The sequence below is a fragment of the Malaclemys terrapin genome, chromosome 1 (assembly GCF_027887155.1).
Source record: "Malaclemys terrapin pileata isolate rMalTer1 chromosome 1, rMalTer1.hap1, whole genome shotgun sequence".
NCBI classification, from domain to species: Eukaryota; Metazoa; Chordata; order Testudines; family Emydidae; genus Malaclemys; species Malaclemys terrapin.
In genome coordinates, this window is record NC_071505.1 from 320959062 (window position 1) to 320986719 (window position 27658).

The following is a 27658-nucleotide window of genomic DNA, read 5'->3' on the forward strand; positions in this document are numbered from 1 at the left end:
AATTTCAAAACAGGGACCCTACCAGCCGTGAAATTGACATTCTTGTCAATTTCAGGGCTACAGCTGTCAACCACCCTGATAGCCATCAGGCGATGCAAGTAACGCAGTGTGTACAGAGACACTGCATCACCCGAACTACATCGACTGAAGCCTTATGCCTCTCATCAAGGTGGCTTTAATAGGTCGACGTAGCGGGGGAATTACAGCGGCGGGAGAAACACTGTGGCGTGTACATTTACGTTAGGTGGATGTAAACTACCTTATGTCAACTTAACTCTGTAGTATAGACATGCCCACAGTGTGTGTCTGTGCTGTTTAGAGCAGGGGACTTACTCCACATGCTTACTTGCCTCCTCTTAAGCAGCTGCTGAAGATTTGAACAAAGATATGTGATTAAATCAAAGGGCAGTAAATTTAGAGCAGAATAGAAAAATCTTTCTTTACTCATCATAATCTCAGCCTGTTAAATTCACTGCTACATCAAGACAAATGTGGTTGGATTTACAACTGGCTGCATAGCTTCATGCCTATTTACAACATTTGGAGTTACACAGGTTAAGATTATGATAAAAGTAATTAATCTACTTGCTTTGCTGCATAAGCTAATCATCCGCAAAGGATCTCATTTACCCATTTGCCGCATTACATAATTGGCTAGAAGCACTGCGGGTATGACAGTTTGTACTGCCATGCCACCAATAAAGGATGGGTAGTGTATGAGCTAGTGGTTAGAGTATGAGCCTAGAACTTGGGAAACTCATGTTCAATTCCCTGATCAGGCTTCTTGTGTGACCATGGGCAAGTCACTTAGCCTCACTGTGCTTCAGTTCCCCATCTGTAAAATTAGGATAATAGCACTTCTCTACCTCACAGGAGATGTGTGAAGATTAAGATGGTGAGGTGCTCAGGTGTTATGGTGATGGGAGCCATATAAGTGCCTAAAATAGACAGATAAGTCTGCTCAGCTCTGTCTTATTCCTGAGCAATGTGGTAGATAGGCTTTCACAGTGTCTAGCTAATACAGGGACTTGAATACGAGCTAACTGGCTGAGGCACAATCCCACTCCCTCCCAAAAAAATAGAGTTAGTGTTCAGAGGCTGAGGAAGCAACCAGAGGAAATGACTGCAGCATCCACTGTCTCCATTCCTGAGTTTGTGGTTATCTTTTCTTACTCAGATTCACAACCAGCAGGTCTTTTGGAGCGTCAACTGCTTGTGGCTGCCCAGATAGATGCAGTGATTCAGAATAATTCTTTTCTATCAATAGCAGATTGGCTAGAGGATTGTGACCTTTTCTTTCAAATGGGGACCTTGCTGCAATTATCCACTGGTGTAGTGCCCATCTAGGCTTTGTTTTGACTAGGAAAAATGTGTGTTTTTAACATGTTAGGTAGCACATGTTAAAATCCTCGTGTAGACAAGGCAAGTTGTAGTTTTAATATGTGTTAGCTAGATGAGGTAAAACTTAGGCTCCCTCTTAGGGCCTACATCAACCAGCTGATGTGTTAAAAATACAACTGCCTTGCCTGCACTAGGATTTAACACACATTTAAAATACACCTTTTCCTAGGGTAGAAACAGACATACTTCAAGGGCCTTCTTAATGGGAGTATATAACACCAGTGCAACACAGATTCCTCTGGCATCCTGATCATTTCCAGGTGAAATTCAAGGTCTTGGTTCTGAGTTAGAAAGCTAAATGCATCTTGAATATCTTAGACATTATGTCTCTCTCTTGTCTAATCCCAATAGTTAAAATTAGTGGGAACACCAAGACTGACACACCTTAGATTGGTCCATGCTGAGGAGTGGTATAACCAGTAGAGGGCCCTAGATTGTGGAATTAATTCTTTCCTTTGGTTCATACTTCTGGGGCTGTGTCATCTAACATTAGCATGTTCCAGTCTATGCATCTGAAGAAGTGGGCTGTAGCCCACGAAAGCTTATGCTCAAATAAATTTGTTAGTCTCTAAGGTGCCACAAGTACTCCTGTTCTTTTTGCAGATACAGACTAACACGGCTGCTACTCTGAAACCTGTCATTAGCAAGCTGGTGCATTGTGTTATATTTATTGTTCTTATTGTAAATGCACCTAAAGGTTGTGATGGGATGATATTTTGTTTGGAATAAATAGAAATATTACAAAGGGCTACTTCCAGAGTAAAGATCCCAGAACAGATGTAGTGATGACAATAGAGTCAATATGGAAAAGTCTGTGTTCCAAGCTGAGCAACTAGTTCAGGCTTAGTTTGAGTAGTTCTGAACTTTACAAAATTTGCTGAGAAGCATTTAAACCAGCTCTCCAGTACCTGGGCTAGATGTGTAACATTCCAGGGTTTGGTGCTGTATAAAATCTTTTAACTTTACTGTGCTGGAGCCAACCTTTCCTTTCTTCTAAATTGCTTGATCTACCACCAAGCTATTACCTTCACAATGTTCATAGGGCTATGGATGATATCTGACAAACATTGGCCGAAATAAATATATCCTGCAGTCAGGGATATCTGTGAATCAGTGGTGTTATGAAATGAACAAGATTCCTCTTTAATACCAAAGTCCTCTTCAGCCAAAAAAGACAGAGTAGGATTCTGTTTTATACTTGGATGAGGTAGGAGTGGAATATTTTAAACAAATGTGGGTGTGTTATTATTTGGCACAAATAGCTAATTGCTATAAAGTGTGAAGTTTGTCTTTCATGCGTCCCTAACTTACTCATTATTACACGAAGAAAACAAGCACAGAGCATCAACCTTAAATCTGAATTTCTGTCTATCTTTCCTTCTTATATGACCTCCACTAGTGTAGTTACTCAGCATCTCACAATCTTTAATGCATTTATCTTCTCACCATTCCTCAGAGGTAGGGAAATACTATTATCTCCCTTTTGCAGATGGGGAACTGTAGCACAGAGAGGTTAAGTCAGTGCTTAATTTGTAATGAAAGAGATGCTGAGGCTCAAGCAATTAGGTGCCGGGACTCAAGCAATTTTTTTATTTTCATAACTGATGCAGCAAGCAAAGTGGTTATGGGGCTCAAGCAAGATTTTTACTTTCATAACTGGCACAGCAAGCCAAGAGATGCTGGGGCTATAAACTGCCAAGCCTAGCAGTGCCAGGGCTCAGCCCTGACAAGCCCTGGCACAAATTAAGCAGTAGGTTAAGTGACTTGCCTAAGGTCATTCAGGAAGTCTGTGGTGAAACAGACTCAAATCCAGGTCTCTTAGGTTCCAGGCCAGGGTACTAAGCACTAAACCAGTGATACTCAGACTGAGGCTTGGGAGCCACAAGTGGCTCTTTAACATGTCTCCTGTGGCTCTTTACAGCCAACAGTGCTAGAACAATTTGTATAGGGGGGGTGCTGGGAGCACTGAACCAAATTGTAAACCCTGTGTATGATGGAAACCACTTCAAGCCGGGGGTGGGCAGCACCCCACACACCTCTAGTTCCAGCATCTATGTTTGCAGAACATGATATTAAAAGAATGTGTAATTTAATTATTAACCAATCTAAGTTATTAACCAATCAGGATGCTTTTACTCTGTTATTAACCAATTGTAGAATACTTGGTCAGTCATTTTGCTGTGAGAATAAAATAATAACAACAATAATAATAAATAATAATATATTAAAAAATAGTAAATGAAACAATGAATTCACACTCAGCAATCAACATTACCCAAAAGAGTCACAAATTTAGCTCCTGAATCACTGAGATCTGAGTATCACTGCTCTAAACCGTCCCTCCTCTTTCTGACTCCCAACACTTTGTGCTACAGCCTTACACCTACGGGCAGCGGATTTACAGATATCAACCTCTATATAAATAATAGACTAAAAATATTTGACCATTCATGAGTATTTATCCTGGAGAATGCTGTGCTATTTCAAACCATTATTTGATAGGCAAGACTTGCCATCCGTAACTGAGTTGCTGTGCACTGGGGCTTTCCATGGCAGCTGGGCAGCACTACCCTTCTTTCTAGGATATAGGTCATCAGCACACCTGTGCTGCTGCTGCAGCCACCCTAAGGTTTCATTAGCATCCATGGCTGGTGCATAGCATAGGGGAGGGGATGGATGGGTTTGCATAGTCAAAGTGGCACCAACTTAGTACACATGGTCCTCCCCCTTTCACACCCAAAGTATGCCTATATCACTAGCCACATTGGATGTGTCTACTCTGCAATTAAAAACCATACCAGCTGACTCAGGCTCATGGCCCTTGGGCTAAGAGGCTGTTTAATTGTGGTGTAGATGTTTGGGCTTGGGCTGCAGCCTGAGCTCTGGAACCCTCTCACCTCGCAGGGTGTAGAGCCCAGGCTCTAGTCTGAGCCTGAATGTTTACACTGCAATTAAACAGCCTCTTAGCCCAAGTCCTGCGAGCCCAAGTCAGCTGGCAGGCCAGCTGTGGTTTTTAATTGCAGCTTAGACATTATTTACTCACTGAAATGATCATTCATTGAGTAAAAAGCATCACCCCATTTTTCAGTGTTGATGGATAAATATGGAATGTTATAAAAAGCTGAACAGAAAAATGCCCAAACACAACCTTCAGCTGGTGAAAAGAAAGCAGGTTTAAAAGTACAAAAACATTCTTCAGGACAGGGAATGTCTGCTACTCTGTCTCTGTACTATGCCTAGCACAATGGGGCCCCAATCTTGGTTAGTCAGGGCATTACTGTAATAATGGGTAATACAAATGGGTAAGACATGAATGGGGGGTCCAAATGAACTGATCAGGAAACCGTTCTGGCAGTCCATCTCCGGAGTGAAGAACTCTTTCCTTTGCAAGGCTTGCAATTGCGCAGTCACACGTGTTGAATTTTACACACCTGATATTCCAATAGAAGGCAAAGAGGCTACCCATAGGCATAAATGTATATATCAAACCAGAAAATATATCTATGTGCATATATCAATCCAATTACTCAACAAGATCAAGTTCTTTTTTGTCCACATTTTTAGAGAGGTTTGTTACTTGGCTGAGTCCTTGAATAACCCTAGATCAATTTACAGGGTCTAGTTATAAAAGGGTATACAGATATAATCTTAGCTATTACAGCATAAGCAGTTGCACTCCAATATTGAAAAGTTCATCTTAGAGTTGAAGGATGAACACGGATAGCCATCTTTCCTGACACTTCCAGGCAAAGGGAAACCACAACATCAATTTCAACCATAATCCTAGTAGAACAAACAAATTTAAAAAGAGACATTAGTCTCAAAACAAATTCTATTTGGTGTGCTACCAATTTAGGGTTTTAATTAATATCTCTATATTTCCTTCTTGAGAGATATAAAATGGGTGCATCTGCTTTCCACATCCATATTGGTATACAACTTGTCATGAAATTGTAAAATTTTGTGCTTGGCTTCTGGCATCTTCTTGGTAGAGAAACCACATTAATTTTCATTGCCACTTTATGACAGAGTCAAGCTGCCTAGACTTAGATGACATTATTAAAAAATGTGTGTGGCTCTTTTATTTTTGAACAAATATCTGATTGAAATTAAATGTGAAATGTGAATACCGTCATTTGGCTAATCTATCCAAGTAACAAACTGATGCTATGGTGTTGCAAAGGAATACGAAGCACTGGGCCCATGGGCTAGTGAAGAACAAGCACGTTGGGGCATGTTCTCAGAGATTATCATGGGAATACAGAGAGCCCTGAATTTACCACAGAGAAAATTAGTCACCTGCCTTCTAGGGTGCTTCCAGATGGCAGCTACTGGAGTAGGAAAGATTCAAAGGGGATGAAATGAATAGAGAAAAGTTGAAAGTGGGAGCAGCAGGAATACTTATAATGGGGGCGTGGGAACAAGTCATGGTAATACATTTAACTTTCTGTGGGTATTTTTAACACAGTAAAAAGTCAAGGAGTGTTGTTTTAGCTGGAGATAGTACCTTGTTTATTTAATCCTTTTATGACTTAAATGTGATTAGAAAAATCATTAAAGACACCCAAATTGATGGATGGAGGTTCTGAGTAAACATCTCAAAAGCACAAGGCCTCTACCTGGGTAGGCTGAACTGGAAAGTGCCTGAGTGCTCAGTTTAAACTTTAACTTCATCAGAGCACATCGGGATAGTGTGACGGGGGAGAAGGAATAAAACACAGAATTAGCCTTCTGGGATAAGGAGAATTCATACTCGTTGACAGGGATTGGACAGTTATTGGAACCCCATCACCAGAATGATGAGAGTGGAGACCCCAGGAATAGGTCAGAGGCCTGGGAGAACCTGAGGCTCTGGGTGATCAGGAGGGCGAGTATTGCCAATGGGCCCTGTCACAAAGGAAAGGGGGTGAGAGTGGGGCAAATATCCCACCAGATTGCTCCTGGTGTGAATACCTGTGGGGTGAGACAGGATTAGGGGGGTGATCCTGGCCCACAAATCTAATTTTTGTGGATGGAGAATGGGTGGACCCCATAAAGGGATCCTGGAGAACCACCCTGGGGGCAAAGAAGGACTCAAGGAGAGCAGCACCTCTAATAAAGGATGAGAACCTGTGGAATAAGAAACTTCTCCACCAGACAAAAGGGGCAGGTGTGTGACAGAGTGCTGAGAATCAGCAGCTGAACCAGCACTCTGGTCACTGTAAATCCAGTTAGTTCCCCTGGAGAGGGCCTGATTGAGGGACGGAGTGGTTAATTACTAGATCAACCTAGGCTGGGGAGAGCAAAGGAACTAATTAGCCAATTAACAGCAAGAGTAGAAAAGGAGCACAGGAAGAAAGTGCAGGATAATGAGAGAGAGAGGTGGGTCAGCAGCATCAGGGTAAAGGGAGATCTCTGCATGGAGAGATCTCTTCTCTCTGGCAAAAGGGGATGATGAGTGTATGACACTGTACCTAGAACTGCTGCACGGGATTGTAAGAGAGTAGTGGTGGATTGAACACAACATACACAGTGGTGATTACAAACCGGAGGTGTGTCAGCCATTTGTGCAGGAAGACAGGAGCCAAGAACATCTCCCTGTCACAGATAAATTATGACTTCAGGCACAACCCTGAGCCGGGGTGGAAGATAAGCTGTGGAATTGTAGAATCATAGCAGTTATTTTCAAAACATCAGCATATCACAAACAGACAAGCTCAGCAGGTTTATTATTAATTTACTTATGCTAATTTATTCTAAATCCTAAGGCTTAATTTGGCTAAGCTAAATATTTTACAGGCCTGAGGCCTGTAGGCCCTGTGTTACAACATTAATTAATACTTATATTTCACCTCTATATTCTGATACCTGATACCTTTTATCCTTGGCTACACCTTCAAGTTATATGAAATTGGAAATTGCAAAAACAGGAACAGTATTCCCAAATTCTACCCTGACCCTACCACTGGCTCACTGTTAGAGCAACTTAACTTCTATTCTTCAAGAATGTGGGATGGATGGCTGTATTTTGGAAAGCACTGACTGAGGGAAGGACTCAGTACTCAAGGTGGATAACCAACTGAACGTTAGCTCACAGTTTGATGTGGTGGCTAAGAAAGCAAATTATATCCTTGGCTGTGTATGCAGGGGGATATTGAGTAGCAGTAGGGAGCTGTTACCACCACTGCATATAGCATAAATGAAACCATTACTGTACTGTTCAAGTTCTGGTGCTGTACTTTTAAAAGAATGTTGAAAATTGAAAAAGCTTCAGAGAACATCTACAACAATGATTCAAGGTCTGGAAAACTGCCTTACAGTGAGAGACAAAGGAAACACAATCTATTTAGATTTTCCCAGAGAAGGTTGAGAGGTTATTTGCTCATAGTTTGTAATTACCTCCATGGGGAGAAGATTTTTGATAGTAGGGAGCTCCTTAATCTAGCAGACAAAGGCATACCAAAATGCAATGGCTTGAAACTGAGGCAAGACCACTTCAGACTAGAAATTAGGAGGTGCTGTTTTACAGTGAGAGTAGTTAACCACTTGGTGAAATTCTATGATTTGTGTTCTGCAAGAAGTCTGCCTAGGTAGTCATAAGGGCCCCTGCCTGCTGGCCTTATAATCCATGAATTGATGGGCTGAATTTTCTATGGTTAAACTAATGCAAACTGACTGATTTAAATGGGAGAATTTGGCTCTATATAATTTTGGTTACACATCACAAAAATGGGGGAAATAATATCTATTTCAGAGGACTATTGTTGGTCTTAATTTATAATGTTCATAAATAACTTTGAGAACTACAAATAAAAGGAATATAGACATGCCCAGTTCTCTTCTTCTCATTCCTCTCCTGTGGCTAGTTGGTGAATAGTCACTCAGAAAGGAATAGCACTTGAAGGAGTAAAATGGTTTCTCATGGGTTATGTGTAAACAGCTATTAATTTTCTTTTTTTTCCCCCCCTCTCCAGAATGATTACAAAAAATTGTCTATGCAATGCAAGGATTTTGTAGTTGGACTCCTCGATTTGTGCAGAAATACTGAAGAAGTGGAAGCTATTTTGAATGGAGATGTGGAGATGAGCCATAATAGTGGAGAACATGGTCGTCCCAGCCTTAGCCGCTTAAAACTTGCCATTAAGTATGAAGTCAAAAAAGTAAGCCCTGGTATTAATAAAATAGTTGTTTAAATGAGTGGCAGTGCTATTAACTCATATTACCATTCATTATTTGTATTATGGCAGCACCCAGAGGTGCCAGTCAGGATCCAGGTCCCATTGCACTGAATGCTGTGCACGCAGACAGTAAAAGAGAGTCCCTGCCCCAAAGTACTTATTGTCTTAATAAAAACCAGAGATAAAAGGTGTATGCAGCACACAAGGAGGTAACAGTAATAGTAATATATGGTTACCTGAACTAGCTGTGTACATTATTTGCAGGTTTTGCATTTATTTATTTAACCAATGAGAGATAATTAATCCATCTTCTAAAACAAAATCATTGGATACAGTTAATTAAAATGTACCATGTAACATATTGGCCCTATAATAATAAATACATCTTTATGTCAAACTATTCACAGAGGATTTGCCTCCTGAGAAAGGCCAATTTTTATTTGCTCTAGGAAATTTGAAAGACATATGCAAAACTAGGTAGCTTACAAAATACCAGAATTTATCAGCATCAATCATCTGATGATCAGTCTGGAAGCCATGCATAGGCTCCAGCTTGGTAAAAACCATGGCCACCAATCTCCTCAATGACCTGAGCTGGAATGAATATATCATCTCCATGCTATGGCCCCTTCATCAGCTCTTAGTTCACTTCTGTTGCCAATTTAAGCCCTTGGTCTGGATCTTGAATGCACTCAGTAAGTCAGGACCCAACTACATTAGTAGCTGCTTCTCCACCTTTACTCATTTGGATAACTATGCTTCTCTTGGACAGTGAAGCTCATAATGTCCAGGACAAAGTGTGTGTGAACCAGAGATAAAGTTTTTTTAGTCAAGGGGATTTACCTGTTGAATTAACTTCCAAAGGAGATTAGACTAATGCAGAATCTGACCATTTTCAGAGCAAGCCGCAAGACCTATGATAAAGCTTTCCCACCATGACAAAAAGAATTACATCTGCACAGTGAAAAACACATAAAACTCACCAACATCCAGTAACAAGGAAAGGTAGAAGAGATGGAATTCTATGAAGTCCAATAGGGACCCACTGTACCCATCCAGTTTACCTGGGCAGAAATAGAGTCATTTTCTGCAGATCTAATTGATCTGTTTCTTTTGGAAAATCCTAAAATAGTTAGGTGTATTCATGGTGTGCATGGATGGAGTTTGAACTGTTATTGAACAATTTCTCCTACATATTAAACATGGAGGAGTTTTATTTCATAATTAGTCACTTACTCTCTCTACTTACCCCTATTTTTTTTCTTTAGCAGACATCAGTTCTGATTTTGTCACCTTTAATTTGGAAAACTTCCATTGTAAAACTCTGAGTTCTTAGGTAAATATTACAGGTTTGGGCTGATAGTTTATTACAGACCAGGCAAAGTAAATCCCATCATCCATTTATACCTCCATTTCCAGTATACCTTTTACAATGTCACAGAGCTCGGATGGGAAAAAGGGCTGTGTTCTACACTTCCCAGTTTTACAGAATTGGTCTACATGACCTGGTTGCCATAGCATGATTAAGAACAATTACTGACTGCCTGCACCAGTAACTGCTGTTCCTTGTTTTCAATAAAAGAACTGATATTTTTCATGTGAACATTTTGTGTATTCCTTGTTTCATGACTGAAAATTGTATATTGTCATCTACAGTACAGGACACAAAGGCAACAACTTTTAGGGCGTCAGAAATGAGAGCATCAGGAATATAAATGTCAGCAGACTTTGTAGCTATTCCCAGTACAATGAACTTGGAACAGATATATTTATATTTTAAAAAAGAGAAAGATACACCCTGCCCCGACTCCACTGCACATACTTTTCCATCTGGGGAAAGCACAAGCAACACATGACAGATGTGTAGACCTTGCTTAATGCATTATGAGGAAGTGCTCAGATATCTCGGTGATGAGCATGGTATAAAAGCCTGAATAGAATAGAATAGATCCAGTTAGTTCCTGTGCATTATGCTCAGATTGAGGCTGATTCTTTGTTACTGAATACTGTCTAAATGCCATAGTAATTATCTTTAAAATAATGGTAAATGATAGCCACTAATAATTAGTATTTATAATGTGGACTGCTCAATTTATGACTTCTTTAATGCCTTTCATGGTCCTGGATTTTCTAGAGCTAGAGGGAGAATCTGTACCCATTTGAAACACGAATGTTGAAATATCACGTATACAATTTGTAAAATTAAGGTTAGATAAGTGACTATAGTGTTTGGAAACTCATGTTGTGCTATACTATGTAATCCATATGCTCATACTACAGTTTAGAACATCCAGGGGAAAAAGGTGTGTCCATGTAAGTACATGCTTGTGACTTCTGCTTGCCTAGGAGAGGTACACTGACTTTACATATATTTTATACTCTCCTCCAGGAGTGTTGTATGTGAGACAGGAGGTAATTGTCCTATTCTGTACTCAACACTGGTGAGATGTCAGATGGAGTACTGTGTCTGGTTTGGGGCACCACACTAAGAAAGATACGGACAAATTAGAGTGGGTGCAGAGGAGAGCAACAAAAATGCTAAAAAGTTGAGAAACCATAACCTATGAGGAATGGTTAGAAAGACTGGGTATAAAGAGGTTGGTGATCAGTTGTTCTCCATGTTCATTGAAGGTAGGACAAGAGATAATGGGCTTCATCTACAGTGAGGGCCATTTAGGTTAGATATTAGGAAAAACTTCCTAACTATAAGGGCAGTTAAGTACTGGAATAGGCTTCTAATGGAGGTTGTGGAACCCCTGTCATTGAAGGTTTGTAAAAACAGCTTTTTAAGAACAGACAAACATTGTTTAGGGATGGTCTTGGTATACTTGATCCAGCCTTAGTCCGTGGGGATGGACTAGATGACCTCTCAAGTTCCCTTCCAGCCCTATGTTGCTCTGATTCTGCATGATTCACTTTTAATTGTATTTTGATGATACATTTTCTTGGCATAAAGTCTTTTGTGAAAAATTGCAGTATAATAATCACCGGCACGAAAGGATTACCCATAGAATCGTGATTTTTTTTCTCAACCTGAATTATTTTGAGGGATGCAGGGATCTCACATTCCTAAAATTATTCACATTGGAACCTCTTGGTGTAGAAAGACTCCATCGTGACCCCAATGCCAGGCCAGATCCTGATGCCACTGAAGTCAATGGCAACATTCCCATAGACTGTAATGGAACCAGGATTTAGATTGCTGTTTTAAAATTCATTAAACTCATCAGTATTCTCACTTTGCAATAAAATAGCATTTAAACTGTGAATAGAGCAATTCGATTCAGTGTCTCATTTCTTATTTTTTTTCCTTTTCACATGATTATATCGCAATGAAATAATATAAAACAGTGTTGACATACATTTGAGATGAAGTTAAAGGCATAGGCAAAGGCATTCTGTTGAAATGTGAACAGGTGAAATGAAATTTCCCCTAGTTTGAAGAATGAGTTGGTTTTTTTTTAAGTTTTAACTAGCCACACAGACTCCAGTGTGACTTTAGGACCAGTTTAGCCAAAATTCCTGCCATGAATAGCAGTGTGCCTACATTCTAGGTAGATTATGCTTATCAAAAAGAGTAGATTGCTATTTTATACTACTGTACACTCTGATAGTGTTCTGAATATTAGCTGACATGTTATTCCTACACTCTACATCCATTTCAGATGGCTAACATTTTATTTAGTGGTATTCTGACAATAATGTTCCTTTGTTGTGTTCCTTTTTTTTTTTTTTGTCATAGTTTGTAGCACATCCAAACTGCCAGCAACAACTTCTCTCAATCTGGTATGAGAATCTCTCAGGTTTACGCCAGCAGACCATGGCAGTGAAGTTTCTAGTTGTTCTTGCAGTTGCAGTAGGGCTGCCATTCCTGTCAGTGGTTTACTGGATTGCTCCATGCAGCAAGGTTAGTCTGTACAGTCTTGTAAAAGCATGCAAGTTTCTAATTTGGCAAAGATGAAACATATGTATAAATTACTGATGCACTTAGCAAAGCTTCAGTGGTGTGTTATTTAATGCCAGATTGTAATGGAATAGCTGCAGGATTACACACTCAAACATTCACAATAAAAAAAAGTAAATGCATCATGTGGAATATAATGAATACTAAATGAAAAAATGATCAGGGAGGGAAGGAAGTATTGCCATGTAGAAACAGTAATATCGAAACAGTGAATCAAAGTACTCTCCATTTTGTTGCCATGCTTTTAAATAAATATATAATAGCTAGATTATTTTACAAAAACTAATTAATACATTTATGGGGCTTGACGGAACATTACAGAAAAATGAAATACTCGTTTAGTGAGAAATTGCCCATCAAAGTATTCAGACAGTGATAGTAAGCACTGCAATTAGCAGGTTTTCTTCCTTCTCCCTTGTGTTATCCAGGTTGCCAGCTATTTACAAATGGGAATATGTTTATTATTCATAGAAAAATATGTGGCCCTGATTCTGAGAGATACTGGGGGCCCTTCATGCCATTCAAATAAAATAAAGATAGGAACCAAATCAAGCTACATGTCGGAATAACATAATCCTCTTAAATTCACATCAAGCTAACACTACCGTCATTAGTGCCCAACTTTAAATAAAATTCAGGATTAAAACCACTTAGCTAGCTACCATCTTACGATTTCACACAGGATAAAATGTCACCTTTGTTTATATTTACTGCCCACAAACCACCAATACAAATTGCCCAAATATCTGCCCAACATAGATGTGCATATGTCTGAAATGAATGATCTTCATATGTTCCATTAATGTAGTGTGGTGTCAATCCATTGAAGTGAATTAAACTATTCTGGGTACACTGGTGTAACTGAACTGAATTTAGCGTGATGTATTTTGAATGGAATTAAGGTTTGTATAAGAAAGCTATACACAATGGATGAAATCCTGACCCCCATGGGTGTCAATGGGGTCAGGATTTCATCGTACAGTGTGGGCCTTCTCCACAGCCTTGAAATGAAAAGATCCCTGGGATGAGCTGAAGAAAGGCCTTAGAAAATTCAAACCACTTTTTAACACTGACACAATAAATTCTGTTGTTACCGAGAAAGCTGTGCTTAAATGACCATCTGACTGCTACAACCTGAGGGCTTGTCAAGATAATGTTAAGGCTCATTTCATCTCATGAATTTTTTCAAAGCAGTCACATGGTCTTTTCTGTGTGTATTAACAAAACACTGTTACTTCGATTTGGCTTCTAGAGCTGAATGTCAGTTTGGATGATCCATGTTGCAGAATCAATTTCCGACATAGATATGCCCAAACTCTCCCATCCCCTAGAATTTTGCTTTTGTTTAGAATATCTATTTTAGCTGGTCACTGATTCAAGGTTTCCACCCTGGAGTATTTTAGTTCTCCTGCTGTCATAACAGGTAAAGGGGACATTGTAAATTTAAAATTATGCATTGTAAATAAACAAATGTATTATGATTAACAACTTAGATTTTTAAAAGTATATCCAGTTTCCTTAACTTGTTTGTTTGTTTGTTTGTTTAATTGCATTTCTCTCAGCCTGGACAATAAAATTCAATTTAGTCTGTTCCATTTTTGTTTATAGTCTCGATGTTTTTTATAAGACTTTTGTCTTTAAACATGCCTTCAGATTCATATTGCTACAGGGTTTCAAACATTGCAAGGAAGTGTGTATTTATTGTTTGGTTTTTGTTATTGTTGTTTAAAGCCCTTCTTTTTATTGGATTGTAAAATCGTTTTGATTGGTGTTTGGTTTTAGAAAATCTGTTTCTGCATAGCTTTTTTTGTCCAGTTTCAATTGACAGCATCCCTTTAAAATTTAACCTCTGTTCTGTTTTACAACTGTCTCCCCTCCTTGTGATATAGCTGTTTAACGATTGTGTTACATTTTCTACTGTGAATGGGCAAGTTGGCCCATCCCTTTCTAACTGTTATAGTTGTTGCTGTGCTTCATTTTTATTTTAGGGACACGCCTCTTCGTTTTTAATCATTAAAATAAAAATTACCTCCTTGGAGCCCAAATTGGAGTTTTCCTCTCCTAGCAGGGGATTTACCCTTGAAAACTAAAGGTACCAGAGCAGTTCCAGGGGACTGAGAAACAGAATATTGTTCTTCTGACACACCGATCTATGAATGGATGGGTGGAATTTTGTAACACTTTTGTCCTCAACTATCTATGAAGTGGCCTCTAAGGCATCTTTTCTGGCTTTTATCTCATGGGTCACCTTGGTTTAAAGATGTCCAACAACAGCTGAAGGGAGAGGGAAAATGACCACAGCATGTCCGGTGAAAATCCCAGCTTGAGTCTGATTCTTTATGACAAAGAGATTTTTGAAATTCTTATGCCATGGCTATGAGAGAGGCAAAGGAATAGTTATTCAATCCATTGTTCTATTTCAAGGGGCAGACAGTTTAGTTAATCTGAGTCACCTCCACACAGTTGCTGAATTGAGTATCTCCTATTGTGAGGAAATTTTTTTATGTTGCTGATAAAATTGAGTGAATTTGGTCAGAATTGCCCAACTCCCGGGAAATAAAGCAGATATTTGAGGGGGAAAAGTCACATTTTCTTTGCTTGACTTTCAGCCAGTGTCCCTTTCTGAAGTGTAGAAAGTGCTGGGAACACTTCAGCCATCAACTTGCGCTTGAGACTGATATTGTTGGCTTGTGAAGGCCAGTGGAGAAGTACTATTGCCCCGTATCATTTTTAATTAAGAATATCAAAAAGGTTCAAGTGAGACAGCCCTGAGCATCTGCTCATATCTGAGCCCACTATTCTCAGTGTGGTATAACGTAACTACATCTCCAGTCTGAGGGTAATTTATGTGTATGTGAAGCTGGTAGGAAAGTTAGTGAGGAGACATAGGCTCTGGTGTCTTCAGTATAGAGATGACACACAACTTTATACCTCCATCTCCACTGATACAGCTGGCGTGGTCATTTACATTTCTCAGTGTCTAGGTGAGATTGGGCCATGGATGAGGGTAAACTGGCTGAGACTCAATCCAGACAAGTTGGAGGTGATGCTGGTTGGCTGAGGGAAGCAATTGGAAGATGTGACAGGAGGGTATGTATCCTGCATTTGTGGATTGGATTCCCAATAGGAGAGTCCAGTTAAACACCCAGCTGCTCACAGAGGAGCCAGTTGCAGTTATGACTAGGTCAGCTTTCCTTCATTTCCAGATGACCTGGAGGCTATGCCCATTTATTTCAGCTGTGGTCCTTCTAACTGTCATGCATCCCTTTCTCACCTTGAAATTAGAGTGACATACTCTGCATGAGACTACAATTTAAATCCATCCACGGAATGCAGCTGGTGCAGGTTTTGGCACTTGCTTTTAAGTGGTGTTTCATTTTGTGAGCATATTAAACTAGTGCTCTCTGATCTCCATTTGCTGTTTTTTGGTTTCCAGGTTGATTTTTAACCTATTTATTTTTTCCGATAAAACCTTCTGGCACCTACCTATCTCAGAGGTGATATCCCTCCCTGTGACATAGTCCCACAGTTGCAGTCAGTGGAGGCACCTAAGAAGTTGCTTTTTGGTACAGGAGAGGAAGGCTGGTTCATTGGCTAGGGTATTAACCTGGGAATTTGGAGATATGGGTTCAAGTGTCTACTTTTCCATAGACTTCCTGTCTGATAGTGAGCAAGACAATTAGGTCCAGATTTTTAAAGATATTTAGGAGTTGTGGTACTCAGTATTGCAATGTATAACTAATTTAGGACCCTAAATCTCATTTCCAAAAGGGCTCTGGTCACTTCAGAATCAAAATCTCAGTGACAGTAGATGGGATTTAGGCTCCAAAGTGTCTAACTCCCTTTTTGAGACTAGGATTTAGACTCGTAAATCAGTTAGATGTTGCAACGATGAGTGAAGCAGTGCCTAACTACATTTAAAAATCTGGCCCTTAGCCTCTCTGTGCCTCAGTTTCCCACCTCTAAAATGGGGATAAATAGAACTCCTTACCTCACATAAAAGATTGTGAGGCATTCAGATATTACAGTAATGGGCACCACATAAGTACCTTAGATATCTAGGGCATTCTTTGTTAGGTCCCTGTAACTTTAGAACCCAATTTTCCACCAAATCTATATGTAACTGCTCATGTTTGTTAACCTTCATGGCACACTTGGCTGTAGGGAACTGAGGGATAGGGCAGGTTGGAGATTCCAGTGCTGAGTTTGATGGTGGAGTTTATTATGTGTTTATGTTCACACTGTTTCTGGGGTAGAGTCATCAGTGAGTAAATGCCAGTCTGTTAAAGGATTAATTGTATTTTCAAGAGTTTGTCAAGGGCTTGGAGTAGGTGCTCTTTTAGGTAGTTAGTACAAATGTAAGTCAATAAATAAGTTGTGGTCTATTGACTATGGCGTCTTTGGAAAAAAAGAAAGTTACTTACAGATGGGCACTTCAAAAGTTCATTCTGCTTTTAGATATATTACTGGTTCCAGTGTTATTTTCTCTATTCAAAATGGAGAACATAGCAAAAATCTCTCCAGAACCAAAGTGAATTTTTCACGTGTGCCCACTCTGCCTGTATCTCTTGTCCTCAGATGATTGGTTTTACTGGATTACCCACACCTCTGAGAGCTCTGGATGTTCCCACCTGCTTTGTGTTGGAAGCTTGGGAATATTGATCCTAGTAAATGATGTCAGGACAGAACAGCAATTAGAGCTAGATTGTAAGCTCTATGGGGTAGGGACAATGCCTTTTGATGTGTTTGGGACTTGAGGGTGCTATTGTAATAAAAATGCATGATGATGATAGTGATTTCCTTTGGTTCGGGATGTTTATATATACCTTCTAAAATTCTGTGTTAAAAGTTTTAAAGTTTCTTCCCCCATAAATATGGATCTTTCTTCTGTCGTGTTTGGTAGCATGAGCCATTATGAGGAAAGGATCTTTTTGCTTTGTTTTATCCTTATCATCGTGCAATAAATATACATCTCAGAGACTAGTGAAATAGGCATCCGGTTGCTGGCTCTGATAATAATAGAATCATATAAGTGTAGAACTGAAAGGGACCTCAGTAGGCCATCTAGTACAGTCCCCTCCACTCAAGGCAGGACTATGTAATAACTAGACCATTCCTGATAGGAATGTCTAGTTTGTCTAACCTGTTCTTAAAAACCTCCAGTGATGGAGGTTCCAGAACCTCCCTAGGCATTTGTTTCAGTGCTTAACCACCCTGACAGGAAGTTTTTTCCTAATGTCCAATCTAAACCTCCCTTGCTGCAATTTAAGCCCATTGCTTCTTGTCCTATCCTCCGTCGTTAAAGAGAACCCTCCTCCTTGTAACAACATAGATTCTTTGCCTTTACGGTCAGAATGGACCATCGTGATCATCTAGTTTGAGCTCCTGCACACTACAGGCCACAGACTCTCACCCACCCACTCCTGTAATAGACCCCTAACCTCTGGCTGAGTTACTGAAGTCCTCAAATCATGGTTGAAAGACTTCAAGTTACAGAGAATTCACCATTTACACTAGTTTAAACTTGCAAATGACTCATGCCCCATGCTACAGAGGAAGGTGAAAAGCTCCCCAGGGGCTCTTCCAATCTGACCCAGGGGAAAATTCCTTACTGACCCCAAGTATGGCAATCAGTGAGCAGATGGGCAAGACCCAACCTTTTATGTACTTGAAAACTGTTATCATGTCCCTCTCTTGGTCTTCTCTTCACCAAACTAAACAAACCCTTTTTTTTTTTTTTCATTTTTTCCTCACAGGTCATGTTTTCTAGACCTTTAATCATATTTGTTGGTTTCCTCTGGACTTTCTTCACTTTGTCCTCATCTTTCCTGAAATATGACACCCAGAACTGGACACAATACTCCAGCTGAGGCCTTACCAGCACAGAGTACAGTGGAAGAATACTCGTTCGTTTATAAGCCAACCCCCCAAAATGGATAGATAAAAATAGGAAAAACTGTATGACCCTTTCACAAGCTGACCCTATATTTCAGAGGTTGGAAAACTTTGGCTCCCGGCCCATCAGGGTAAGCCGCTGGCGGGTTGGGACATTTTGTTTACTTGGAGCGTCTGCAGGCATGGAGCCTCTCAGCTCCCTGTGGCCGCAGTTCGCCATTCCCAGCCCTCGGCCCACGCTGCTTCCTGCTGCCCCCATTGCCTTGGAGTGGCGAACTGCAGCCAGTGGGAGCCACGATCGGCCGAACCTGCAGGTGAACAAACCGGCCCAGCCCACCAGGGTGCTTACCCTGGCGGGCCGCGGGCCAAAGGTTGCCAATCCCCATATTAGATATTCAATTCAATGATTCCATAGAGTTTAAAATCATCAAATTTTGGTGTAGACCCATTTATAAGCCCACCCCCGCTCTGTGATGTGTCACTTTTTTACCAAAAATATTCGGCTTATGAACGAGTATATACGGTACTTCTCCTGTCTTGATTACAACACTCCTGCTGATACATCCCAGAATGATGTTTGCTTTTTTGCAATAGTGTTACGCTGTTGACTCATATTTAGCTTGTGATCCGCTATGACCCCCAGATCCCTTTCCACAATACTCCTCCCTAGGCAGTCATTTCCCATTTTGTATGTGTGCAACTGATTGTTCCTTTCTATAACGCAAGTTGTATGTCCAGTCCTTTGCATGTTAAAATATGTATTCTTACATTTCACTACATTTAAGTGCATTTGCCAGTTCTATATCATAAGCAAATATAATTTCCTTACTACAACTTTCTATAGTTGTTTATATTGGACAAATATGCCCCAAATATTGATCACTATATAACTCCGGATCTTACTTCCCTTTCATTTCCAATGTCTCTCAGTCACAGGTAATGATAATGATACAACACTACTTTTATATAGCACTGTTTACCAGAAGAATCAATTTTAGCCCACTTTACAAAGTGCATATGTAGTTATAGGAATCACCTCACCTTTTGTGCCAATGAATGCACCCCACCTCTGTGCTGAAACAGTCACTGCTTAAAACTATAATCAAGGTACCAGCAGAAGTAGTTTAAATCACAGCAAACGAAAATAGAGTTTATAACAAGAATCAGGTATATCCAACTGAAACTACAGAAAGTATTTGGGTAGGAAACATGTAATTACCTATACTGGAGTGTAGCAAAGATACTGACATTTACATTTCAACCCAAACAAAACAAGAGCCATGGGATAGTAATGGCCATAAATGATCAGGAATTGTTTTAAGTGTTATCCAGAGGGCAGCAGCTTCCAATCTACTGTGCCCCTTAATACATGGAGACATTGATTCAGTAATGGCCAAGAGGGAAATACATTTTCTTTAGAATCACCAATGCCAATTCTTATAGCACCAATCTTCCTGACCTTTCTATGCACTGTCACATAGTTCAATCCTTAGACCATATTTACTAAAATAGTTTTTTTTCTCATTTACACAAGTGCAAATTCATTCACTCCATTGACATCAGCATAACTGAGAGCAGAATTTGATCCTATCTTTGTAGGATAGTATTTTATTTCATGAAATTTTGTATGGGTCAAATTCTGTCCTCTATTACATTCAAGCAACTCTAGTGTCTTCAGTAGAGTTGCACAGATGTAACTAAGGGCAGCCCAGTGAGTAAGTGTCAACATAATGGGGGATCCAAATATGAAACCAAAATCCTCACTGCCAGGTCACCATGGGTTGAGAGTTCTACAGAGGTAATATTCTCAGTCCCTGGGGGAAGAGTATACTTCCCAAAGCAGTGATATGAGAGATATATACAGTCTTCTGCAACATGAGATTTCCATGTTGCAAAGGAAGTGCATGTGAAAATGATGGGCTACCCAGATCCATAAAAGTAATGGAAGACATTCCAGAAGACTGGGAAAGGGCAAATATAGTTCCCATCTATAAAAGGGGAAGTGAGGACAACCTGGGTAATTACAGACCATCATCTTAAGTTCTGTACCTGGAAAGATAATGGAGCAAATAATTAAGAAATCAATTTGCAAACATCTAGAAGATAATGAGGTGATAAATAACAGTCAGCATGGATTTGTCAAGAACAAATTGTGTCAAATCAACCTGATAGCTTTCTTTGACAGGGTAACAAGCCTTGTGGATAGGTGGGGAAATGGTAGATGTGGAATATCTTAACTTTAGTAAGACTTTTGATACGGTCTCACATGACCATATCATAAACAAACTAGGGAAATACAATCTAGATGGAGCTACTATAAGGTGGGTGCATAACTGGTTGGAAAATCATTCCCAGAGAGTAGTTATCAGTGGTTCACAGTCATGCTGGAAGAGCATAATGAGTGGGGTCCCGCAGGGATCAATTCTGGGTCCGGTTCTGTTCAATATCTTCATCAATGATTTAGATAATGGCATAAAGAGTACACTTATAAAGTTTGCGGACGATACCAAGCTGGGAAGGTTTTCAAGTGCTTTGGAGGAGAGGATTAAAATTCAAAATGATCTTGAAAAACTGGAGAAATGGTTTGAAGTAAATAGGATGAAATTAAATAAGGACAAATGCAAAGTACTCTGCTTAGGAAGGAACAATCAGTTGCACACATACAAAATGGGAAATGACTGCCTAGGAAGGAGAACTGTGGAAACGGATCTGGGGGTCATAGCGGATCACAAGCTAAATATGAGTCAACAGTGTAACACTGTTGCAAAAAAAGAAAATATCATTTTGGGATGTATTAGCAGGAGTATTGTAAGCAAGACACGAGAAGTAATTCTTCCGCTCTACTCCGCAATGAGTAGGCCTCAATTGGAGTATTGTGTCCAATTCTGGCTGCCACATTTCAGGAAAGATGTGGACAAATTGGAGAAAGTCCAGAGAATAGCAACAAAAATGATTAAAGGTCTAGAAAACATGACCTATGAGGGAAGATTCAAAGAAATGTGTTTGTTTAGTCTGGAGAAGAGAAGACTGAGAGGGGACATGATAACAGTTTTCAAGTACATAAAAGGTTGTTACAAGGGAGGAGGGAGAAAAATTGTTCTTCTTAAACTCTGAGGATAGGACAAGAAGCAATGGGCTTAAATTGCAGCAAGGACAGTTTAGGTTGGACATTAGGAAAAACTTTCTGTCAGAGTGTTTAAGCACTGGAATAAATTGCCTAGGGAGGTTGTGGAATCTCCATCATTGGGGGTTTTTAAGAGCAGGTTGGACAAACACCTGTCAGGGATGGTCTAGATAATACTTAGTCCTGCCTTTAGTGCAGGGGATTGGACTAGATGACCTCTCGAGATCCCTTCCAGTTCTATGACTCTATGATTCTATAAGAGAAGCTTGAAGGGATCACCCTAAAAAGCATGTCCACTACCTTTTTGCAACCAAGTGTTTTGTTCCTTGTTCACCATTGGAAAGTGTCATTTCACATTTCTATATCCATGTCATCTACCAAGATTTATTGTCCAATCTTATGTGATGCTGCATGCCCTCAACTCCTATTAAATTCAGTGCATATTCAGTGCAGTAAGCTCTGGTTTCAAGCCCTGTCTTTCTGTTTCCCCATTCTGTCCTTAATTAATGTTTTCTGTCCTGCATCTTCTCCACAGGTAGAGTCAAAGTTACAAAACTTCTATTCCTAGACCAGCTCTGGTCACTTCCCAAATGTAGGTGTCAAAAAAACCCTCCAGGCTGTCTGTAGCCTATTTTATTTCCAGTGAGTTTTTAATTACACCTAGTAAAGATTTTTTCTGTTTTCTGGGGAGCGGGGGGCTTTGTCAATCTTTTAGTTTTTTTTTTTTAATTTCTTTATCAGGTATTCTGGCATTAACCTGATTTCCTTCAATATTTCTGCTTCTTCCCTGGGTATGTCTCTTTCTGGCATCTGTCTCCCAGTCCCATCCTCGTTTGTGAACACAGGCAGATAATGCATGTAAAAGGACACTGTCAAGGTATTTTGTTTATCATTCTCAAAATCTGTTTTACTCACTGTTGTTTATAAACCCCTCAGGGGAAGTTTGAAAATGAAACCTGTAAGAAGTATCCTTTCACGTCACACTGCACACAGAATAAACTGTTGTTGTAGGGCACCTCATGAGGCTGAGGAAATTGATTATTTTTAGGAAAAAGACAAAGTAATTTTATGGGGGTTTGGAAATACATAATGAATTGCATGGATTTTCAAAAGGATATGTAGAAGAGTAGAGAGGTCAAATTTTGGGCCTACTAACCTTGACAGTGTTCCTTTAATAATATTATTTTTAGATATGACTATCTTTTCCAGTAAGTTCTCTGTGTTTTATCAATGCTACTACTGTATCCTTCACTGACCTCTTATTCCTTGGTTATTTAAATTTCAGTTTGATGTTGGCTGAAGTCTGACTTGGACCTGGAAATAATAATTCTAAATAACTACTTATAGTAACTAATGCTTGCGGCCTCTCCTTACCTTTTTCAGTGGCCACCAATACTAACTATTTCAGCCAATGACCCCTTGAGGCTTGCTTTGAATTCTTCACCTATTTTGGCACAAGCAGTGGCTGTCATGACCCAAAATAAGATAGGCATTTTGTGCCCAGCATGCAACTGGATGAATTCATTAGGACTGATGAGAGGAATGCAAGGAGTTACCAATCCCTTTAAAATAGATATTTTAATAGCCTAGAAGGGTGTGGGCTTACATGAATTTTCAGTTTTGTTTAGTGTCATGCTGAATCAATCTAAACGTCTGTTCAAGGTGTAGTCATCTCTGTTGGTGGGTGTTTAAGGAAATTTCCATTAAGAGAATCAAGAAAGAATGTGAGAAGCTACAGAAGTGTAAACACAACCTTTTGGGGCCTGTTTAAATGTTAAAAACCAAAAGGCAAGGCAGGTCAGAAAAACTGCTTTTGCTATCCTGATCCTGCCCACTAAGTTGAATACTACATCAAACCAAAATCTGGTGTCCCCATCTCTATTGTAGCCCCATTGATATTTCAGTGTTCCTACTTACCAAACTATACAATATTTCTTCCATTTCCTTTGCTGCTTCTTAAGGATCTCAAGAATGAAAATTAAAAGAAACTTTCCCATGACAATGAATATTTCTCTTGATGAGCTATGATAATAGATGCAAAGAAGCGCAAGAAAGAATTATAGTAATATTTTTAAACATTGCTATATAGGTAAAGAAGAATACTGACATTTAATAACAAAATTGTTCCTCTTGTTTCTGAAGTTAGCCAATAAATAGACATTTTTACAAGGTAAATTTCATTTTGATATCACAGTGTGTATATATTTTCATCGTCTTTATTTACTGTGATTTTGACATAAATGTACTTTTAAAAAGTTGATAGAATTTGTTTGTGTTTTGTTTTGTGTTGCAGCTGGGGAGGATAATGCGTGGACCATTTATGAAGTTTGTAGCACACGCAGCCTCTTTCACAATTTTTCTTGGTCTGCTAGTCATGAATGCATCTGACAGATTTGAAGGCATCAAACTCCCACCTAATGAAACTAGAACAGATCATGCAAAACAGCTGTTCAGAATGAAAACATCCAGCTTCTCGTGGATGGAGATGCTCATTATCTCTTGGGTAATAGGTAAAGATTAATTTTCAATTGGAATTCTGTCTTGCAGTGATGGCAACGGGGCTGAATTCCAGTTACACACCAGTAACTGCTACCAGTCTTACATGGAAAAAGTACAAAACACAAGGGGAACACATCTGCATCTTTCATTTTCTTTGCAGTCAGCCTCTATAGGGTACATATTATTAATTCAATATTCCATTCCCATGGAATGAGTTTACCATATTAAGGATCTCTGCCTCTGTATTGAGTAGTATCTTATTGTGCAAATAATCCCATTAAAATGAATAGGACTTCTTGTGAAATAAGGTATTGCTCAACTTAAGAGGAGGAAAAATCTATCCTCCTAAATATTACGGGGCAAATTCTGCCACCGTCACATATGTTGAAAAGTACCCTGAATGGACCCATTGAGTTCAATGGAGTAAAGTACTACTCAGGGTGAGTAAGGATGCCAGGACTCATCCTTAGCAAAATCAGTCATAAGAGAAACTGAAAACCAAGCTATATAGACCCATGATCCTGCAGTTTTTACTTAAGCAAACTCCTACTGAAATCAATGGAAGTTGGAGTTTTGCCTAAGAAAGACTGTATTGAAGTCATATATTGCCATGTGTTTATATGGGGAATTCCCTACTGACCAGGCCCTCTCAGAGGTCCAGAAAGGCCTGGGCCCCTTCCAGCCTTTGAGGCCCCTAGCCATAATAAAATAAAAAATGACGACACATGAAAACAAAATAAGGCGCCAAAAAAGAGAGACATAATTTGAATATTTTTTAATTTAACAAATGCTTTTCTAGCCTTTTTCTGTGCAAATGCACTAATTATTGAGGAAAAATCTAGCTTTCGTGCAATGTCACAGTTGATATTAAGTATGTCAAGCATTCAGTGTAAAGCATAATTAGAACATCAGAACTGAACAAATACTTCTTTCTCCTAAAGACATGTCAGGGTGATGCATAAATAGTATGTAACTTAGAGTGGTTCTCTTTCAAATCCCAAGTGTTTAGAGCGTTGTCTTACAGAACCAGCCTAAATCCCATTGAACTGACTTTCATTTAAAAACTCCTACCCTTAACTGAAGTGACATGGTTCTTCCTGTCCTCTATTCAACACATCAGTTAGACTCATCGTTTCAGTCTAGCTAGAGTTCTGTTCAGCAAAACTTAATATAGAGACACTAATTTAATTATTTTTACTTTTTAAGGAGGATGCTTAAGTAAATTAGGGAGTTTATATATCAGAGGCTATCAGCATTTTATGGCCTTTCTGTGATTAAAATCAGTGCCATACCATATATCGTCATTTTTATAGTCTTAAAAAGCACTAACAATCTCATTACTTTATAATATTTAACCAAATAAATGAATATATAGTAGCATAGCATGTAAATTATATAGCACTTATATTTCATAGCTTTATATAAACATAATTCATCTAGTAATAAATGAATAAATAAATTATTCAGTCTAAGAACTTTAATTGTATTAATTAAACCTATATATTGTAATCTGATTTAGGAGCAAAACTGTGTGAAATGATTGTCTAATACTTCATTGTGGTACCTATCATATAATACAAGTAAATGTTCATCAAAAATGAGTTACTGCCATGATCTTATATGGATGTCAGATATATTGCATTTTAAACAGTTACTCTGGGTGAGGTTTTAATTGACACTAACTGAAAAATAACTAACTGAAAACTAACTGAAAATGTCCTACACAAAATAATTTGATAACTATAGTAAATCATTGGTAAAATGACTATAGTGTGCGTTATTGTCCAGAAACCAACAAGGCTATTTCATAGCTATAACAAAGGGTATTTTCTTCTTACCTTTAAAATAAGGTAATGAAAAAGGATGCAGGATACTGATAGACTGCATGCCTATGGTACCTGAATATTATTTGATGGCTTTTGGGTAAATGAACAAATACAAACTTTCCCTTATTTTATTTGAGAAATATTAAGCCTTCTCCTTACCTATGTGACTGGTCATTACTTATGCAGGCAGTCTCATGGAAGACAAGAAGTATCCAGTGAATTTTAATGAGAACACAGCTTCTATTCCTGGTTCTGCAACTGGCCTGCTGTTTAACCTTGAGCAAATCACTTAACTGCTCTGTGCCTCCATTTCCCCCCCCTGTAAAATGAGGATAATGATACTATCCTTTGTACAGCACTTTGAGCTATACAGACAAAAACCAGTATGTAAGAATAATATTATTACATGCATGAGAAAGGGCTTATTTACATGAACAAGAATTTGTTGAATTGAGCCCATATAACAACACAAATCACTTTAAGGAACACTGGATCAGGCCCATTCTGCTATTAGATCCTCACACACAAATGTGTAAAGAGGATTTGAGTGTCACATCTGAAACACACAGTGGTTTTCCCATGACATGTTTTTATTAATACATTTTTAAGTTACCTTTCAAACAGCTAGAAAAAAAGATTTTGCTGACACATGCGCACAGCCCTTGATAAAGATATAAAAGGCAGCATATCTGTCCTTTTACTTTATCCAAAGAAAAACAGCTTCCTTCAATTATTTTTCAGATGGTCAAGCAGAGGGAATTGATAACATGTCACATTAGCTTCATGTGCTACTGTGCTGATCTACTGTAGGTCATCTGGCCTCTAGTAATGACCAGCAACTGTCTGTATTGCTGATGTTGCTTCTCACAGGAAGTTTATTGTTCATACTGAGAATGATAATGAGAGGCCAACACTAATCAAAATTTAGCATAGTTGTGATCGTCTAGTCTGACCTCCTGCTTAACGCAGTCTGTAGAACTTACCTAAATTATACTTCGTGTCAACCATTTTTGTATGGGTTAGTGTTTTAAAGCAGCTTTGATTTACTCACATGATTGAAAATCCATAAAGCAAGCACAATGCCCATGCATCACTTAATTCCCACATAAGCCCTCAAACTAGTTTAACTGAAGCACAAGCTTTGTGCTTGTTCTCTGTACAGAGGTGAATTTCACCTGTGAGGAGTCCCATTATTAACTGAAGTCAGTGAAATACTCATGTGAGTATGTAAGCAGTCTTTTGTCCCTTACACTGGGGTAAATTCATGGGAAGTCAGTGGAGATACACCAATATAAAACTATCATGAGAAAAGAATTAGCCCTCCTGTTGGAATGGGAGAGACACAATTAATTTTCCTTCATTCTCTGTTTAAGTGTATGATTTGCACATCAAAAAGGAATTCAGAATATTTAAGCCAAAATGCTTTCCAGTTTGACTGCTTCCAAGAGCACATCCTATTCATAATATAATATTAAAGAGGATGAATCTGAAGTTAAAAATGAATGAAGTATATTCTCTCTTCTCTCTTACGCAGGCATGATATGGTCTGAATGTAAAGAAATTTGGTCTCAAGGGCCCAAGGAATATCTGTTTGAGTTATGGAATATGCTTGATTTTGGTATGTTAGCCATTTTTGCAGCATCATTCATTGCAAGGTTTATGGCATTTTGGCATGCTTCCAGAGCCCAGGGCATTGTTGATGCAGATAAAGATATGACGGACTTGGCAACTGCAACATTGGATCCCAACACAAAATACTACACATTGGGTGAGTTGAATTCACAGAATGCAG

At 39.1% G+C, this 27658-nt stretch overlaps 1 protein-coding gene across 3 annotated transcripts in view; it reads left to right on the plus strand.

Annotated features, from left to right (window-relative positions):
* The window catches only part of TRPC6 (transient receptor potential cation channel subfamily C member 6), a 165633-nt gene that overhangs the window by 107123 nt on the left and 30852 nt on the right, over window positions 1-27658 (plus strand). For 2 of the 3 annotated variants that reach the window (XM_054015598.1, XM_054015597.1), the window contains exons 3-6: window positions 8355-8540; window positions 12301-12465; window positions 23835-24051; window positions 27401-27634. In XM_054015598.1, the coding sequence (XP_053871573.1) occupies window positions 8355-8540; window positions 12301-12465; window positions 23835-24051; window positions 27401-27634 (802 nt within the window). The remainder of the gene's footprint in view (window positions 1-8354; window positions 8541-12300; window positions 12466-23834; window positions 24052-27400; window positions 27635-27658) is intronic. The other variant, XM_054015599.1, reaches the window with a different exon arrangement.